General features: G+C 30.9%; 2 protein-coding genes across 3 annotated transcripts; both read left to right on the top strand.

Annotated features, from left to right (window-relative positions):
* The first annotated feature begins 2,265 nt into the window (after positions 1-2,265).
* Positions 2,266-8,694, top strand: LOC130797662 (uncharacterized). Its single transcript, XM_057660363.1, has 6 exons — positions 2,266-2,440; positions 2,697-3,400; positions 4,115-4,468; positions 5,227-5,616; positions 6,469-6,680; positions 7,385-8,694. Exons 1-6 carry the CDS (start codon positions 2,322-2,324, stop codon positions 7,628-7,630), a joined length of 2,025 nt encoding a protein of 674 aa, XP_057516346.1. The 5' UTR covers positions 2,266-2,321; the 3' UTR covers positions 7,631-8,694.
* Positions 8,695-12,601: 3,907 nt separating this feature from the next.
* On the top strand, positions 12,602-19,165 carry LOC130797661 (thioredoxin-like 2, chloroplastic). Of its 2 annotated transcripts, XM_057660362.1 has the most exons (5): positions 12,645-13,011; positions 15,092-15,277; positions 16,691-16,855; positions 16,956-17,137; positions 18,820-19,165. In XM_057660362.1, exons 1-4 carry the CDS (start codon positions 12,823-12,825, stop codon positions 16,962-16,964), a joined length of 549 nt encoding a protein of 182 aa, XP_057516345.1. In that variant the 5' UTR covers positions 12,645-12,822; the 3' UTR covers positions 16,965-17,137; positions 18,820-19,165. The 2 variants fall into 2 exon arrangements, with proteins under 2 accessions (XP_057516344.1, XP_057516345.1); XM_057660361.1 differs by lacking the exon at positions 16,956-17,137 and having other exon boundaries at positions 12,602-13,011.
* Positions 19,166-19,514: the final 349 nt, after the last annotated feature.

The following is a 19,514-nucleotide window of genomic DNA, read 5'->3' as shown; positions in this document are numbered from 1 at the left end:
AACTCAACCTAGGTGAAGTCGCACATACTATACGACTTGACTTAAGTCTTGTAACACATTTTGTGCGACTTGCACATTTTTATTTTTTAATTTAAATCAAAATTAATCAATCTATATTGTTGCGCTTACATTAAATAAAATGAAATAATTTTTTTTATTTTTTAATTAAATCAAAATTGATTGATCTACAATTCGTGCTAATAAGTCGTCTTCAAGTAGTCTAACCTACATGCTTAACCCGCGGGCTATTCTCATGTCATAGGTCATGTCGTAAGAAAATTTGAAATCAATAAGCAAATTTAGATAAAAAAAAATCAAAAAATAAGTTTGGAGTAAACTAATTTGAAGAAATAAGCGCTTTCCGTTCCGTTGATAAGATTTGGGTATGTTCGCATTTAACAACAACGGGCCATTGCTAAGGATGAGTCAAAAAAGTTCGCCAAAGAATCGTCCACTGTTACTAACAGCGAGCCATTACTTAAGCTGAGTCAACAAAATTCAACCAAGTAATCGACCGCTCTTACTAACAACAGCCGATTGAGTTGACTTTTGTTGACTTTTTTACTAGTTGTTAAATATGGATGTTAATGGTCCGCTGTTAGTAACAGCGAACAAAAACCAACCCTTAGCATTGGTTTGGAGGCGCTTATTTTTGGATATAAGTTTAATGGAAGCTTATTTATGAATTTATTTTGCAAGAAATGCTTATTTATTTCTATTTTCCATGTGTACCTACATACTCAACCAGTTGGCTGCGGCCCGTACCAAGCCCAACTCTATATTTGTCATGCCATGCTGGATCATATGGAAATTTGAAATCTGTAGGCTATAAAAAAAAATTAATTAAATAAACTAAGAATCAAACTTATTTCAAAAGTAAGCGTGAAATTCCCAAATCTGAGGTTTGGGGCTGTTCGCAGTTAGTAACTGCGAACAAGTCAAAACAGACAAAATAGTTGTTCGCACTTACTAACTGCGAACAGCTATTTTGTCTTTTTTGACCTGTTTGCAGTTACTAACTGCGAGTAGCCCCAAACCTCAGGTTTGGGAATTTCACGCTTACTTTTGGAATAAGTTTGATTCTTAGTTTATTTTGTTATTTTTTTTATTTTTTCACTTATGTTTTTCAAATTTTATGTGAAAATTTGAAATGAATAAGCAAAAAAATATAAAAAATTCACATAATAGCCAAAGTTTCAAACTATTTTCCAAGATAAGCAATTTTTTCCCAAAGCAGAGGTTCGGCTTGTTTGCTGTTACTAACAACGAACATAAAAGTTTGGTAAAAAAAAGTCAAGGTTTTTGTAGTAACAGCGAACAAAGATTTTGACCCTTTTTTGACCAAACTTCTTTGTTCGTTGTTAGTAATAGCGAACAGTTAGTTGAAGCTATTTTTTTCCTTTTTTTAATGTTTAAAATGAGGAAGAAGAAGACAATTTAAAATTGCAGTTGTTCGCTGTTAGTAATAGCAAACAAAGACTTTGACAAATTTTGACCTTCAGCTTTTGTTCGCTCAAAACCACAGATTTAGGAAAAAACTATTTATTTTAGGAAATAGTTTAAAACTTTGGCTATTATGTGAATTTTTTTATATTTTTTTGCTTATTTATTTCAAATTTTCCAATCGTGTCGACTGTCTTTAGACCCGTAATAAGTAGCATGACCCACTTTTATGCATCTTTAGTAAGAGGATTAAAAGTAAGAATGAGTGAAAGGATAAAAAAAAATCTTTAATATGTGGCTTTTATCAAACTTAATTAAAATGAATGGCGGTTAGCATTTTTTTATTTTATTATTATTTTAAAATTATTATTTATAACTCTATAATTAATTACATACAGTTTTAAAATAATAACTTTTCACAAATTTTTCAAATAAGATGGTCTCATGGTAAGACTATCTCTATTAGACTGGCCCCATATACATGCATTTTATTGAAGTAATCACTTGTAATTTTAATGTGATTAATCAGAAAAATAAGCTAATTGTATGGACTCGGCTCATAATGAAACATTTTCATACAAGATGAGTTGTAACTTTTTATAGTCATAGAAAGATAACTTATAACCTAAAAAAGATACAATCTTATAACGAATAATTAGAAAATAGACTAACTATATAAACTTGTATCATAGTAAAACGGTGCTAAAGTATGTAATGGTTTGACCAAGAAGAATAAGACGTGTTGCAAGCAACCCAGTAAAGAAATAGTATAATTTTTTATTTGGGGTTTGGTTATATTGAGTGATGATTTCCTTTTAAAAGTAAAGAGTAAGATATTAAATCAACGAGGCTCACTAAAGTTTAAGAAGGAAAAGAGAATGCCATGTTCAAGAAAAGAAGCCTTTGTTAAGCTCTTCTTCAATGTCACTAAGTTCTTTTTCCTCTTCTTCTACTTCATCTCCCTTTGTTTTCTTAAACTCTTCACTTTCTTTTTCAGGTAATCTTAACTCTCTTACTACTTCATCATCGATCTAATGAAAATTTTTTATATATGGGTTGAATAGCCCAACTAATATAAATATTAGCACATGAGCTCCTTGTTCTGAAATCGTCTCTCTTATAAGGATCCTATTTAAACTTCTCTTAACTCACTGATTTTATTTTGTATTCGATTCGCTCCCACATATTAGTAAAATATATTCTTTCTACCTGTGGACTTGACTAACACATTGTCAATAAACTCACATGAACAGAGCCGAGGATGAGATAATATATGAAGATGAAGAAGAAGATGAAGAAGAAGATGAAGATGAAGAAGCTACTACATATTGCAATAAAGAAGAGCAACAAGAATATAGGTACCTACAACATGAAGAAGATGATCATCATGATCATCATCTTGTAGCTGATATATTAAATGATGGAGATTTCCTAATCTTTCATCCAAAAAACCCAGATAATCATCATGATAGTGATCATGATTTTGAAGATGATGAACATGATAATTACTTTCACATTCAAAGAAGCTCTATCAACTGTAACGATGAACAACATCATCATCACCGTACCCAGTATATCCCGCTCATAGAAAACTATGATCAGAATTTGGAGAGGAAAGAAAGGCAACAACCCATATCCACAAACGATGAGCAACACAATAATAATAATTTATCTGACGTTGGTAGTGAGTCGAGCAACTACTCGTATAAGACCTTATTTGAAGACTCAGTTGATGAACAGCTTGGATTTGATAATGATTACAATGATGATAAGATTGAACAGCATCAAGATGAGTTCATCATAGAAGATTATACATCAAGATTGGATTTTAGTTCAGATTCTGATCAACTCACAGAAGTTGACACCATTAAAGACAATAAGAACACTAATTATGTCCACTTTGATCAGCTCAAACATGAGGATACCATGCCCCAAGAATATCCAACTAATTATCACGGTAATCATGTGATTTATTATTTATCAATCACTCTTAATTTTTTATTTTATTATTAATCAACAAATTTGAAATAATCGGATAGAGTTGTCTTATTTAATTATAAATTTAATATATTTATATATCATGATAGTGGTAATGATATGTTTTTTCTTACACTATTTATCAATTACTTTTTAAAATTTTATCATGGTAATGATTTTTTATACAGTTTATTGATCATTTTTAATTTTTGTTTTATTCTTAATTAATAAATTAAAATATTTTATTCTTTTTTAAGAGTAAGGGTTATGGAGGATGTTTATTTTAGATGGTTCGTCATCTTTTTCAGATAATTATATTTTTTTCTTTTTCTGTACTGTTAAAATGAGTCTATCCACCTCTTAAATTGCATGCATTGAAGTTCTTCTTTTGAGAATACAATTTTTTATTAATTTTAGAATCAATGTAAAAATACATAATAGTGATTATAATTTTTTTAAAAAAATCAGTTACAATTAGTTTTAATTAATGACGATTAATTATAATTTATAACTAAAAATCAGCTATAATCAATTTCAATCAGTAAAAATTAATACCAATTGTAAAAATTAGTTACAATTAGTAAAAATCAATTTAATTAGTAAAAATCAGTTTCAATGAATAAAAATCATTTAAATCAATAAAAATCAGTTGAACTGTAAAGGCCTAACATGTACTTGGTGGTTTAATCTTTAGACCATTTTGCAAGAGAAACTCAAGAAAAGAAGAATGAAGTAGTAAAAGAAGACACAAATTTCAAAAGGGATGAAAAATTTTTGATTTATGACCCACCGAAATGGGAAGCAAAGAAAATGGAAGAACTCCAAAAAGAGAAAGAGGTAATATTTGAAGATACATACACAGTAGGATCAACTTCAAAAAGTTCATCCGATTGGAGGAGTTCAATAAGAGATTCAGGTACAGATGATCCTTTTTCTTCCTCATCAAGAAGAAGCTGTCCCAAATGGGAGTCCTATGCTGTCTACCAAAAGTATGATGAAGAAATCATGTTTCTTGATAGAATTAGTGCCCAAAAGCTCCATGAAACAGGTATTGCATGTCTAAAGCTGTTCAAAACAGACCCGATCCGATGTTTTTTCAGTATTGTATAAAATTGACCTGAAACCAATGTGGATAAAAACTCAATTTTGATTTGACTCGAAACTGATGGGATGACTCGAGTAAACACATTTTCTCCGTTGAAGATGTATCCGGTCTATATGAGAATCGATATTTTTGTCAAGAAATCAAATCAACTAAAAACTTAAGCTGATAGTCGAGGCATTAAGATATATTATATGTATCTCTAACACACCATCTTACACAAGAGCCCTTCCGGTTAAAAGTGTGGATGCAACACAATATTGTCATACAGGCTTCTAATACCATATCAAGGAACCAATTCAACCAAAAACTTAAGTTGATAGTTGTGACCTCTTACATGCTCCTTCACACAAGAGGCCTTTAGGCTAGTTGTGTGAATGTAACACATACCCTTCACATTAAATGAAGAATGGTTGAGATATGAACCCGTGATCAACTCAACCAAAAGTTTAAGCTGATAGTTGAGGCCCTAGAATATGTTATACCTCTAACACGCTCCTTCACACGAGAGCCCTTCACTTCAAATGAGGGGTGGTTGAGATTCAAACTCATGACTTATTGTCACGCTGGCTTCTAATACTATATCAAGAAACCAACTCAACCAAAAACTTAAACTTGATCATTAATGTCTATTTTTCCTAGACCAATAGATATCTTTATTTTAAATTCTATCCTAATTAACTTAATTTGCAAAATTATGTTAGAATCTTTGAAGTCAATTCAAGTGGAGCCAAGATCAATGTCTCAAAGAATTTTCCACAAAATGGGTACCAAAAAGAAGAGAAGTTCAAATGATGATATCTACAAGAAGAATCCATACAATGAACTAGAAGTTGCATATGTAGCTCAAATATGTTTAGCATGGGAGACCCTAAATTGGAACTATGAGAACTTCAAGAGGAAACAAATGTCAAGAACACAAGATCACTTAGACCCTGGTTGTCCTGCTCATGTAGCACAACAATTCCAACAATTTCAGGTACTTCTTCAAAGGTATATTGAATCTGAGCCTTATGAGTATGGGAAGAGACCTCAAATTTTTACAAGAATAAGGTGTGTTGCTCCTAAGTTGCTCCAAGTGCCTGAATATCTTGGTAAGAGGAACACTTCCTTAGTATGTTAACTATATAAACGATATTTCATTATCCCGATATCATTAAGTGTTTTTCACCTAGTTACGATGAGATTTGGTAGGGTCAGTTGTACGCAACCCTATCCTTGTTAATGATAAAACCTAAGTTACTCAAACTCTTCATTTTATTTCACGTACCCGTGTCCGATCCTTGATGCTCGGACATTGATAAGGCACTTAGACACTTCATTTTAGGCATAAAATTGAATATTTTGACGGATCCAACACTTGGACACATACCAGTATCCGACATCAGTACCTGAGTCTAAGTAACATAGGATAAAACTAACAAAAGAGTTGTAATTTGTTAACCCTTAGTAGCAAACATCATGTACAACTTCAAATAAATAAAAAGTGCATAAGATTATTGAATTATAAACATCAAATATTGAATCATAAAATTGTAAAAATCAATGATGTAGAACCTATAGCGATCGATTTGGTTATTGGTATTGATATAAGTGATGGTTACGCACTAGTAGAAAATATTTTTTAAATTTTTTTTAAAATCACTTATCACTTTTATGCTTCATTATAGTTTGAAGTGCAACATATGTCATATGATTAGATAGTTTTTGTGTAACACATTTTTATAGTAATAAAGCTCTCATACTATATATGATATGTGTTTTTGTTTGCAACTTTTAGTAGTAAAGCTCTAATACTAGGTTCTAAAAGTAGTAAAACAAAATAAGAATATATTTGGAGAAACAAAAAAATATATTTTCCTAACTAAATATATTTTAATTTCTTATTATTACAATGTTTTTAATAAATTAAAAACAAAAAGATGCTGAATTATTTAATTGTACAGATTATGAAGGTGAAGAAAAGGAAGTAAGTAGTGGAAGAATAGCATCAACAATGTTCATGAAAATACTAGAAGACTCAATCCGAACATTTATGAATTTTCTAAAAGCAGATAGGGAAACTCATTGCCAAGTTATCTCAGCTCTTTTTAAGCACCATCCAAAGGGATCTATTCATCCTACTCTTCTCAAAGTCTATAACAAACACAACAAAAAGGTAATATATATATATATATATATATATATATATATATATATATATATATAAAAGTATTTATTTTCTGGGTTTTTTATATTTGCAACACTTTGCCTTTTATAATACTAATAAAGTTTGCTTCCACATACATATAAGTAAAAGTAAATTAGCTTTAAGAAAAAAAGTACAGTCATATAAAATATAATCATATTAGATTCGTCTCAATATAATCATTTTTAAAAATTTTATTCAAGTGAAGATGCAAATATTCGCTAATAAAATCTATGTACATTGACTTGCGTGTTTTGAAATTATTGCAAGTATAAAGTAACAAAAAATATATGTACAAATCCCTCGCCCTCGCCTGCCTTCGTTCTCTTTGAGACTTTTCTTTTCTCAGTATATCTCAACAACTTTTCTACCTTTATTATTATTTCAAAAGTCATTATTATTAAAAAATAATGACAAATAAAACACTATTAATTACATTTATACTTTCTATAATTAAAATGTCAAAGTGTTTAATATCGTAAAAATGATAAGGTGCATGATAATTGTTTATGCAAACTATATATAAAAATTTTATAAACTAACAATTCAACATACTAACAAATTTTAACTTGTTTTTATGCAATTATTTTGTGAGTATAAAATCATTCAAGTATAATTATTTTGCTATTTTATCAAATAATTAAAAATAAAATATTATTTGATTGTGTATGCAGAAGAAGTTGAAGCTAAAAGAGCTACAAAGGAGTAGAATATGCTTGAGAAAAAAGAAGCTAACAAAGGAAGAAGAAATGGAGATATTAATGGGATTAATAGACTTAAAAGTGGTGTCAAGAGTTTTAAGAATGGCAAATATAACACAAGAACAATTACATTGGTGTGAAGCCAAGATGAACAAATTAAGAATTTTGGATGGCAAATTACAAAGAGATTCCTCTCCTCTTTTCTTCCCACCACATTGACCCCACATCAAATTTTGTTTAATCTTTTGCTTTTTGACTAGATTTTGCATCACCATGTATATCCCTTGCCTAATTCTTGGTTACCTTTATCATATTGGTTACTTTTTCAGCATTATATCCATGACCATCTAAAATTTTACATCAGTCAATGATATCACTGTCAAAAGTGCTTAACTTGTAGGTAAAAGATAAGAGCTTCCGCAACAAAGGAATAAGAAAATGGCTTGAAAATTAAGGATTGGTCGATTGTTTTCCTTTCATCCTTGTAATAAGATTTGATTCTCATCAAACATGATATGTAGGGAATTTTATATCAATCATTGATATCATTGTCAAGAGTGCTTGACTTGTCTTAAGACAAGATTGTAAGCAAATAGCTTGCATGGTGTTATAGGTAAAAGATAGGAGCTTAGGTGACATAGGAATAAGAAAAAATAAATCGTGAATTATGGGTTGGTCGAATGTTTTTCCCTTTCACCTTTGTAATAAGATTCAAATCTCATCAAACAAAATTTATTGGGGATTTGCGATCATTGATATCATTGTCAAGAGTGACTTGTCTTACAACAGCATTGTAAGCGAACAACTTGCGTATAAAAGATAGGAGCTTAGGCAACAAAGGAATCGGAAAAATAGTTCGAGAATTATGGGTTGATAGACTGCTTTTTCTTTCACTATTGTAACTAGATTTGATTCTCATCCATAATAAAAAAAAATGAGAAAAATGGTTGTTGCATAAGCTATATGATAAACCCTAAACGTAGTGTTGAATATCCTAGTGGACACACTTTTTGTAAATAGAAACCAAAAATAAGGGAGAATCTTAAAAAGCAAGAGGGTATGTATTTAACTTTGTTTTGGAGTCCTTAATGTGCTAAACGTGTAAAGTGAAAGAACAGGAAGCAAAGCAAGGAACAAGAGGATTGAGACAATGCATTACTTTAGCTTTTTACTTTTTTATTTGATTTTTTGCTTTTTAATAAAAATATATAATTGTTTGTAAATGAGGAAAAAAAATATTAAGATGGAGGAAATGCAAATGAAATTGCAGGCTTGCAGTGGGAATATAAAGGTTGCTCATGTTACACTCAAGATTAGCATTTATTGTCGTAATAACTTTGAATTTGTAGCATATGATCGACTTAAGTATGTGAAAGCTTTTTAAGTCATATAGTATAAAACTAAAAAAATTAAAAGAAGACCAACTTACCAATCTTAATCTCGCTTATATCACGATATTTATCTTATTTTTCTTTTATTATGTCCCACCAAATTTTTCTTTTAACTTTAACATTTTAGATGATGGTATGAGGATAATAAAAACGGAAGAACATGTCATTTTCAGCACAAGGGTTAGAAATTGAAGTATTATCATAGTCTCTACTATAATGACATTGAATTTTTATATTTTACAATTAATCTGAGTTTTGATGTGCACCCTAAATGATGTAAAGAACTTAAACTTGATTTTGAGAGAGATAGAAAATGTCCATAGAATTTTAGAGAAGTAATCCAAGAATAACAAATGATAGTGGTGACCATTAATGCTCCAAACTGGAGAAGTTTAAATATCACTATGAATGATATCAATGACATGTAATTAGTATTCAAAAAGGGGGGTTAGATATAAAGATGCAAAAAAAAACCTAGCCGTTTCTTTTTTTTTTTTCTCTCTTTTCTCTCTAAAAAAACCCTAATCTCCATAGTTGGTTTAGGACTATTATCAACTTTTTGGTTGATGGTAAGCTACTAATTTCTTTGTTTTAAGCTTTTTCAATATGATTAGAATAAATTTGTGTCCTCTCCCTACAGGAGAGTTGTTCTACCCATTCATTGGGTTGATTTTACCCGTATATTGGGTTTTAATCTCTCTCCACGTGAGAGTTTGGGGTTATGAATTTTGTTCTCTAGTTGATTTGTTGGTACAAATTAATGCGATAATGCAGCAGATACTAAAAATACAATTACCATCAACTACATCAAATTCAATTCTATCTCAAGACTACAACAAATCGAAAGACCCCCTTGTAGAAGGTTGTATTAAACAGCGATGTGGAAGAGGATAATCAAAATTGTCAGATCTCATACACAACGATCGTAGTTTTGTTAATTTTGAATTATTTTTGGTTAAAGTTGTTATGTATTTGCTAATTTTTATCTCTGATGTAGATATCGTATGACTCTTTATTAATGAATCATGTATTATTAAAAAAAATATTAAAAAGGATGAAAATATAATTTAATATATTTTTCAAGTGGACAAGAAGAACAAAAAATAGGCTTATTCGTTTTATCACAAGAAATTTAATTTTGTTTCCTTAAGAGAATCTAATATGATAGTTAATAGATGTACCAATCGATCACATGAGCTCTTAAATTTCACGATAGTTGTTATGGTCTAAACATTATCAGTGGTAAATTTACACACATACTAATATTTTTAAGGAAAAATTAATATTAATAATTTAACCTTTTACAAATTCATTGTGAATAATCTCATCTTTGAATTATTTTCTAATAATTCAACGTTTATGATAAATTTTCCAACATATTATATTACTAATAATAGATAATAATAGGGTATGTTACTAACAAACTAAAATCAAGGTTGGATTATTCACTGTAAACTAAGGGTAAATGTTGAATTATTAGAAAATAATCTAAAAGTGGGATTATTCACTGCGGATGAGTAAAAGGTTGAATTACTAATGTCAATTTTCCTTATTTTTAATTACTTTTGGGACATGAAAAGTATTTTTTAACCAAAAATGAATGGTTAGAGAACGCTATTTTAGCATTTTAAGTCCACTAACCACAATAACTTTATCAATTAACGTGAGAAGTTGAAATTTTAAGGAATAGATAATTTTAAAAAGGTGTAGGAAGTTAATAACCATATTACCTTTTAATAATTATAAAATTCTTTTGTTAATTTAAAATTTTTAAGTCAACCAAATAATATTGTTGAATTCTTAAGAAATTAGCAAGAGAATAAAATAAGAAAAGAGATTAAGATTTACCACCATAAGAACTCATGTGAAAGGTGGCATTCATGTTCAAGAAAGCTGCATTTGATGGTGTTGGGTCATAGACCTAAAAGGGGTGCTCAATGTTGTTGTTCCTGTCCATTAGGAGAAAGTGGGACATTGGGCTTTGCCCTACTATTAGAGAAAAATTGAATGAAGTGATTTTTTTATAAAATAAATTTTCAAAATAAGCTTTCAAAAGTTTTAATTACTTAAATAATTGTCTTCCTATTCGAACTTAAGGTTAAGATTTGCTTGTTGTTATTAATAACGAATATGGGAAAATAAATTTATCATAACTTTATTTATTGTTACTAACAACGAATAAAAAAGACAATATCATACCGTTTGGAAAGGACAAAAAATAAAGTAATTGTTCGCTCAGAGCGAATTAATGGGGGTAATTTTTTATTCTTTAATGTCATGACATTGTCTTCCTTAAAGGATTTTGACTTTTTTTTGTCAGTTTCTTTGTTCGCTGTTAATAACAGCGAATAAATACATGACCTCAGCTTTGACATTGAAACGTTTATTTTGGAAATTTAAAATTTTCTGAAGCTTATTTTGGAATTTTTTTTTAATAGAAGCTTTTTTTTCATATTTTCATTTTTCACTACAGCTAGTCTTAGACGAGACGACTTCATAATGAGACCGACAATTTGGGTCGGCCCAATTTGCACGTGTAACAACCTGGGCATATTTTCAATTTTTGGGCATTTTTCAATTTTGATCATAAAGATATCAATTTTGACCTTAAAGGTATCAATTTTCAAAATTGATACATTTAAGGTCAAAATTGATAAATGCCCAGAAAATTAAAATATTGTTACATATAAAGTAGGTACTATGATAATTTAGAGTAGTCAATAGATGTTTAGAAGTAGGTATTAATTAAAACAACAACTAAATCAATTTAAAATAACAACTATAATATAATTAAATTGCCAATTTCAAAATGCAAACACACATACTTAATCTTGTTGAAATGCCAACTTCAGTGATTAAAAGTCTAACTAAAACATTCTAAAACACCAACTATACTAAAATGATAACTTTAATAGTAGTTAAAATGCCTACTTTAAACTAGATAAAATATTAATTATATGTAGTTAAAATGCAAACTTAATAAGTTAAAATATCAACTTCAAATTGCAAACACATCAACTAAATCTAGTAATTCAGTGTATTAAAACAACTTTAATATTCTAAAATAACAACTATAACATTCGAAAAAAATGAAACACACCAATTTAAACTAGTTAAATATCAACTGATAAAATACAACTTAAAATATTTGCCTACTTAAATATGCTAAGATGTCAAATACAAAATGCCAAAAAACCAATTTCAATAGTGAAAGATAAAAATATACCTAATTGTGAATTAAATGAATAAAAAACCAATTGGTAAAATTAAAAAAAAAATAAAATTTAATTTGAATAAGCAAATTATTTTTTGCACATTCACACCAAATGTGAGTGCGCACCAATCTTTTTGTATGTACTTATCTTTTGGAATAATATGAGTGATCGTATTTTACTTGACTAAATTTAGGAGGGGGCACGGGTATGGTTTCTGTACTATTCTTCTCTCTTTAAATTCTGATTTGTGTGAGATACTGAGTTGTCGACTTTATCAATGATATATCAAATGTCTATTTTCTTAGTCGATTGATTGTGATCTTCTTACATGTTTATTAACACCAGTCTCAGACCAAATGAACTTAATTATACTTTGAATATGATAGAGTATAATTTTTAATAATTTTCACTTTAGAAAATTAATAAAAAAGTGAATTAGTGCTAGAGTATTTAAAATTAATTTTGTTAATCCGTAGTAGTATATTTTTCAATTTTTTTTCATTATAAAATAAAATAAAAAGAAAAAAATAATTAAAAAGAATCGAACTCAAAATCTTTCTAACACAAGTAGTACTTCTTCTCGAAACAAAAAAAAATCCCATTTCCAATTGAAGATTATAACAAGGAGCATTGATATTTTAGAGTCAGCACCGGCCACTAGTTGAATTCGCGAGGGTTTTATATTTCGGAGAAGGAGGAACCAAAAATCAGAGTTCTTCTGCCATGCCATACGACTGCTAATCTGTTGCTTGATCGATAATTATCCACCCACTATTAATCATTCAATCATCAAATTATCTCTTCCATGGCAGATTCTATCCGTTTATCTTCTTCCAATTCTCTTCCATACTCTTCCTTTTCCCTCAATTCTTTGCACCCAATTATCTTACCTAGTTCTAATTCTTTTCAATTGCGTTCTAAAACCCTAAATAACAATTTTGTTTCTGTTTCAACCCCCTCTTTCAAGCCCAGAATCCATGTTTCTTCCTTCAAGGTAATTCTATCATACTTGTATTTATTTTATTGAAACCGTTATAGTATTATACTTATATTAATGAGTGTTATTAAACTTTTGTTGAATTGCTGCATTTGTGGGTAAACAACATTTTAATCCTGTTTGAATTTTATTGTTTTCCTCCTATTTTTGCTCACCATAATGTTTTTAATGAATTTATATCAATTATTTGTTGATTGTAGGAAACCCAGAAAAGTTATTGTAGTTTATTGGGTGTATTTGACTAACAAATACTTACAGAATCGCAAATTCTCAATAATAAGACGGTGTATATTGGGTGACCCAATGAAAACTAACATTTTTAAAGTGAGAGTGATGACTTATGATTGTGAACAATTATAATCTTAAATTGATTACTTACACCTTTAACGTGATCACTTTATAATCTTAAAGTGATCTCTTATAACCTTAGCTATCACTAGAGTGATCAGTCACTTTGAATTTTAAAATGATCACTTATAACTTTAGTGATGACTTACAATCAAGATGATCAATTGTAATCTTAAAGTGATCAATTTATAACCTTAAACTGATTGTATAAGCCAGGGTGAGATATTCTCATACAAGCTCGGGCGAACCTAGGAATTTGAACTAGGGGGCCAAATAGGCCATATACTAGCAAATTATTTACATAAAATCTAGTTAAACGATAAACGTTTTAAAATCACGTAAACTGAAATGAACTTAAATGATAATAAAAAAATCATTTTCAACACATGAAGTTGAAGTTTTCCTATCATTATCCCTTTGGAAAAAGAAATTAAGTGTTTTTGACTCATATATTTACCTAGTCGAAAAAACATTATTAAAATTAAGATAGTACATGTAAATATAAATAAATAAAAAAATATGAAAATTAAGTTATGGAAGAGAAAGATTAATAACATTATAGTATAATTTGAAAGTTTGTTTTAAAAAACAAAGCAAGTATAAATTCGGACTTAATACCTTACCTTGACCTTAACTTTCAAATGTACTATTCTAACCATTGAGCTATTATAGTTTTTGTGATATTTATTCACTTCTCAAACTATCTATCATATATTTGTAAGGGATTCAAAGGTAAAAATACAAAGGATTGTGTTTTTGGCTAGAGAGGCGACCCCCCTAGCCTCCCTTGTAGCTTCGCCCCTCCATACAAGAAATGTTGTTACAAAATTCCTACTATTCGTGCCATTGTTACTAGTATCTAATATACCTCATTGCCTTGTCTTGAGGTGGCGTGCTTTTATTTACACACTAGTTATTAATGTTCATTATTTTTAAAAAAAATTAGGCTAGAAACATTTATTTTTATATATGAATTTTTGGAAACAAACAATTAAACTTATCTTACAGCCCATTTGGTTGTACTAAATGGTAATAATGAAAATGATTTATAGTGTAACTTAAAATAGATTCTTTGGTGATGAAAATTCGATCATTAAAAATATTTTTGTTCACAAATTTTCATAACGACCTGATACCACTTCTCTAAGAGGTTGATACTAAATACAACATAATGAATTTTTGTGAAAAAATTGAGATGATTGAACTCATTGAATTAGAACAAGCATGATTATAATTTGTCTAGAGATTTCCTTACTAAACTCACACCAACTTTCCATTACCCTTTTTATCATTTTATACCAATAACCAAATAGGCAGTCCATCTCTTTGATATTGATACAACGCACTTTAGAACGAAGATTGAGACTAAGTGAGCTTATTCATGTTGTGTGGATGAGATCAAAAGAGAAAGAAAATATGTGAATGAAATTAAATAAAGTAGTCGGGAGTGGGGACATTTTCATACTAGGAAATTGTGGCAAAGTAAAAAAAGATTAAAATGGAAAGTGCGACAATTTCAAAAGGACAAAGGGAGTAACACCTATGCCTCTTGATTCTAGGGGCCTGCACACTGCACACTTTTCACATGCCTAGAACCATCCCTAGTTAGACATTTACCCTCCTATTTTGTCACATGGCTAAGTAGTAATCGTTGTGGTAATCAAATTCATTCAGAGTTCAAGGCATATTAACTTTACAGCTTTTCGTGTGTATTGACAATGCACTGCAGGTGCATGCTGTTGTTGCAGAAGCGACTGATCAACCAAAATGGTGGGAAAAAAATGCAGGACCCAATATGATTGATATTCATTCTACTGAGGAGTTTCTGAGTGCGTTAAAAGACGCTGGAGATAGATTAGTAGTTGTTGAATTCTATGGAACTTGGTGTGCCTCTTGCCGTGCTTTATTTCCTAGGGTAAGCTGCTTCGTTGCTCACACTTTTTATGAATACATTGAGATTTGAGATGTAGACATTTTCTGTTAGGTGTGAAGACAACTTGTGACCAACTGTTTTGCAATGTCTAGTTAAGATCTTAACTTTTCCGAAAAAGCATAGAACAAACTGAGCAGTTGCCGTGAAAGGATGGAGCATGTTAATTGGGAAATGTGGAAAGGACTTTGGAATGAAGAGAATACTACATAATTTTTTTTCTGTCAAGTCAAACATGCACTGAAGGAGTCACTTGCTATATTGTTTGTTTCTTCTTTATATTAGTGCATGCCATCCATTGGTATTTAAAAAGTATGCTAAGTGGAATTCAAATGACATGGGGTGCACCTCTGTTACTCAGTCATGTCATATAATTGGACATGGGCATATTTCTAGGTGTCAGACTCACTTTTGTACGGTTAACTTTGCATTTTTTGGGTCCGAAACGAAGTACTGATTGTTGAATTTGATATCTATGGTAAAGTGCTGTACATCAAACATGGGCGTTTGTCTATTTGATGGTAATTGGGTAACTCAAGAATGATAAGTAGCATAACTGTTCCGCTTGAGAACATTTTGCTAGCCTATAAGACCAATCTACAGCATCTTCCAGGTGATAAAAGAAAGGGATTTGTCAATGGGGTCGAACTAAATAATTAGTTACTTTCGTTTTTTTTCTTTTTTCTAATGCTTTTATTACAAAATCTTAATAGTTCTAAATAATCTAACCACAATCCATTTCCTAAAGCACCCATTTATTCCCATACAAAACATGATTTCCCGCCATTGTGAAATATTGTCGATTAGCTGGATTGAACTTATTAGGCATCTGCACTATAAGAATCTGAAGGAATCGATTGGGAATTTGTACAAAACAATGGACAGTTTCCATGTAGCAACTATGCTTCTTTCATGACTTGTAAAGAGCAGTGCGATCTTTTCTTTTGTGCTGAGATGACTAGAAAGTTACTCATCATACTATATATGGTCTTTCTTTTATTCTTAAAAATGATTTTAGTGCTCTTTTTCCTCCTTTGAAATTTTCTGGTTTGGTTCTGTTATCACAAGCAAAGTTATTGTGTTTTTCTTTTTCGAAACAAGCTAAGTAATCATATTACCCAACCCATTCTAATTTTATTCTTTAGGCAGAGTTGGTTATGATGAATGATGTCACACCCCATTTGCCCCACTTGGGAGCGTAAAGCGCTCATGTGTATGTTTTTGTGGATAGTGTACATTAGTATGGATGTAAAAATTCGTATCCACCATGGTTCGTCGGTAGGTGGTAATTATTGATCCTTTCTTGCTCGAATTTACATCGCCCTACCTACTTTTATATGTAATTCAATCTTTTTGCTTGTAATTTTTTGGGGTACTAAACCTTAGTTGTCTTTCCAGTTGTGCAGAATGGCCGAAGAACATCCTGAGATAATGTTTTTAAAGGTCAATTTTGATGAGAATAAAGCAATGTGCAAAAGTATGAATGTGAAGGTACTTCCTTGCTTTCATTTCTATCGTGGAGCTGATGGAAAGTTGGAGGAATTTTCTTGTTCACTAGCAAAGGTGCGCATTTGATCTCCTCTTCCCCTTTCTTGTATACACATAGCAGCCATCAGGTTTCATCTGTTTAAGGCATTCATGGAATTTGTATTTTTCTTTTCAGATGTGCTAATGCCTTGAGGTTATGTAAGCCTGTAAGGTGTATATGTGCCCCCCCTCCCTCCCTTCCTATCTCTTCGTCAAAAGATTGTTCATGTGTATAATTTTAGCTGCGAATCTTCTTGATCAAGTCATCTGAGGAAATGGTTTCCTTTTCTTCTCCTCTTCCCTTAGTATCGAATAAAGGTAATTGGAATAGACCTAGTTAATAGGAATTAGTTAGCAATTTGTGTTACTGCAGTTCAGGATTGGTCATCTGTTTAGTGAGCTGCCCTGTTTCTTCTCTTAAGTGCATGTTGAGCTCATCCCACTCTAGATTCCGGAGTTCACCACCACTCGACTCTAATAAGTACTTCAATTCAGTCCTTATTGTTATTATTGTTGTTCTTCTTCGGTTTTTGTTCTTAAAGTCAGCACTTAAATTTAGTTCAATTCAGAATTAATTAGTTTATTCAATACACCTCAGTTAGCTCAATCCAATGTAGTAAAATCCAATTCTTCAGTCCAATATAATCCAACCTAAGCTTTGGAAAGACATTTAGACGTATTCCCTGCTCCTGTCTATATAGCTCTTCCCTAAGTGATTATTAATCTTCTGTGCCCATTTCTCCTAATTTTTTTTTCTTTTGTTTATTTATTCTGTTTATAAAATATTGATCAGCAAACTTTTGATCATTTCTAATTTGCTTGCATTTTGCCATCATGGAAAGATACTGGTATTGTGCAGATCCTTGTTGAGTTAAGATGTACCAACATTATAGTTTGCCGATTTAAGGCCCTTTAGTATTCTTTTACATACAAAGGCTAGCTGAGTTCAACTTTGTAAACTTCAAATGTGAAGCTCGAGTACTCGAGGGCATTTGGCTTCCTTCTTTGTCTGAAGCTTCTGATGTATTATATACCTCTATCCTTGTAGACAGTAGTCATAGATCAGTGTTTATCAACGCAAAAATGTTGGCACTCTAGCAAAAGTGTTCAGGCATTTCACTGCAGATGTTGTTACCCTGATAATTCATTTCAGATCTACCAAATATACCTGCAGGTTGTTTATGATGTTCCTTCGAACAATGGGAATAGATACAATTAGGTAAATGAAGGAGTTGCTTGGTGGAAAACAGTTGTTTTGAGCCATTGCGCTTGTTATCCCACAATTTAGAATATTACTTGTAGAGTTCTAGTAATAAAGCTTGAACTTGACACAGCAAAAATAGAAAAAATAGGCTTAATGCATTGAAGCGTCACACACGAAACTTTGTTCAGTACCGCATTTCAAACTGTCCGAAATGGCATGGAAACTCAATTTGAAATGCTGGCAGTAGCGTTTTGGTTTGCTGATGACAAAGTGTGGACCTTTGATGTTACCCATCTTCGTTCTACAAAACTACCCCCATGTCAACCACACCATACCTATCAATGTATTTGGACAACGTCATGGCCCTATCTTAGCTACTATTGAATCAGATTTCGCTTCGTAAAGTTACTTATGTATAAAGCTGTAGTTAAATTTATGACCGAACCACCTATTTCTACATTTTAACTGTGTCAAAAATTAGCCAACTCATTATCCATCCTAGAAATTGAAATGATGAGGTACAGACCAGATGCTAATGAATTGATAAGATTATTTTCAAAATACTAATAAGTATGTTTCTGCTTTCCTTTCCCTGTTCTTAAAGCTTCAAAATACCATAACTTTAATTTGAAGTACTACTGAATTCAAAGTAAGTTATTCTTTGAACTGAAAATCGGGTCAATGGTGTTAGAATATGTTTATTGTGAACCTCAGGCATAAAATGTGTTTCACTGTTTCCAGTTTGAGTTATCAGTACCCTCGAGTTTGATGTTAACGTTGTGCCGTCACTCTGCAGTTTCAGAAGATAAGGGACGCTATTGAAACGCATAATCCAGCTCAAAATGACTGTGGCAAAAGCGGACAATGATCATAACACACAATTGCTGCCGATATAGATAATAAATCAGCCAATTCCAATGACACATAACACCGTCTTGCTGGTTATTTATTTGTTTATAGTTCTATATGGTATCGTATGTATAATCCTAGTATAGCTCCTTTTCAATTCTTAGTACATAGAAGTATGTTTATTTTCGAGTGTTTCTATTGAAAGTTAATTATTTTGAATGTAATCTTGGCCCACTTGTCAAAACTTAAACAAGGTTATTTGAATATCAGGAAGGGTGGTAATTCAGCTCCAATGTTTCTTTTATTATCTTTATCTTTATGTCAATTGACAAGCAAATTTGCAGTAATTGCTTGCAAGTCGTTCCCATTGCTAGAATGCCCATGTGTGCATTAGTCACGAGCAGTCCCTTCACTTGCTGTGGGCGCAAATCCATTACATTCGGCCCGTTTAAAAGGTCCAACATTCTCGTTGGTCATAGCTATATTACTATATTAGTCACGAGTCATGACTATGTTGATCACAATGGGATTAATTAGGGCCACCACTATTTTGAGTTATCAGTGCCAACGAGATGCATCTTATTTTTGAGGGAGTCTATTTGCTTAAAATTCCACAATTAAGCAGTCTCTGTGTTAGTAGCT

This window comes from Amaranthus tricolor, chromosome 13 (assembly GCF_026212465.1).
Source record: "Amaranthus tricolor cultivar Red isolate AtriRed21 chromosome 13, ASM2621246v1, whole genome shotgun sequence".
Taxonomy (NCBI): Eukaryota; Viridiplantae; Streptophyta; class Magnoliopsida; order Caryophyllales; family Amaranthaceae; genus Amaranthus; species Amaranthus tricolor.
Note: the sequence above shows the minus strand (reverse complement) of the source record. Positions and strands in the feature narration are given on the sequence as shown.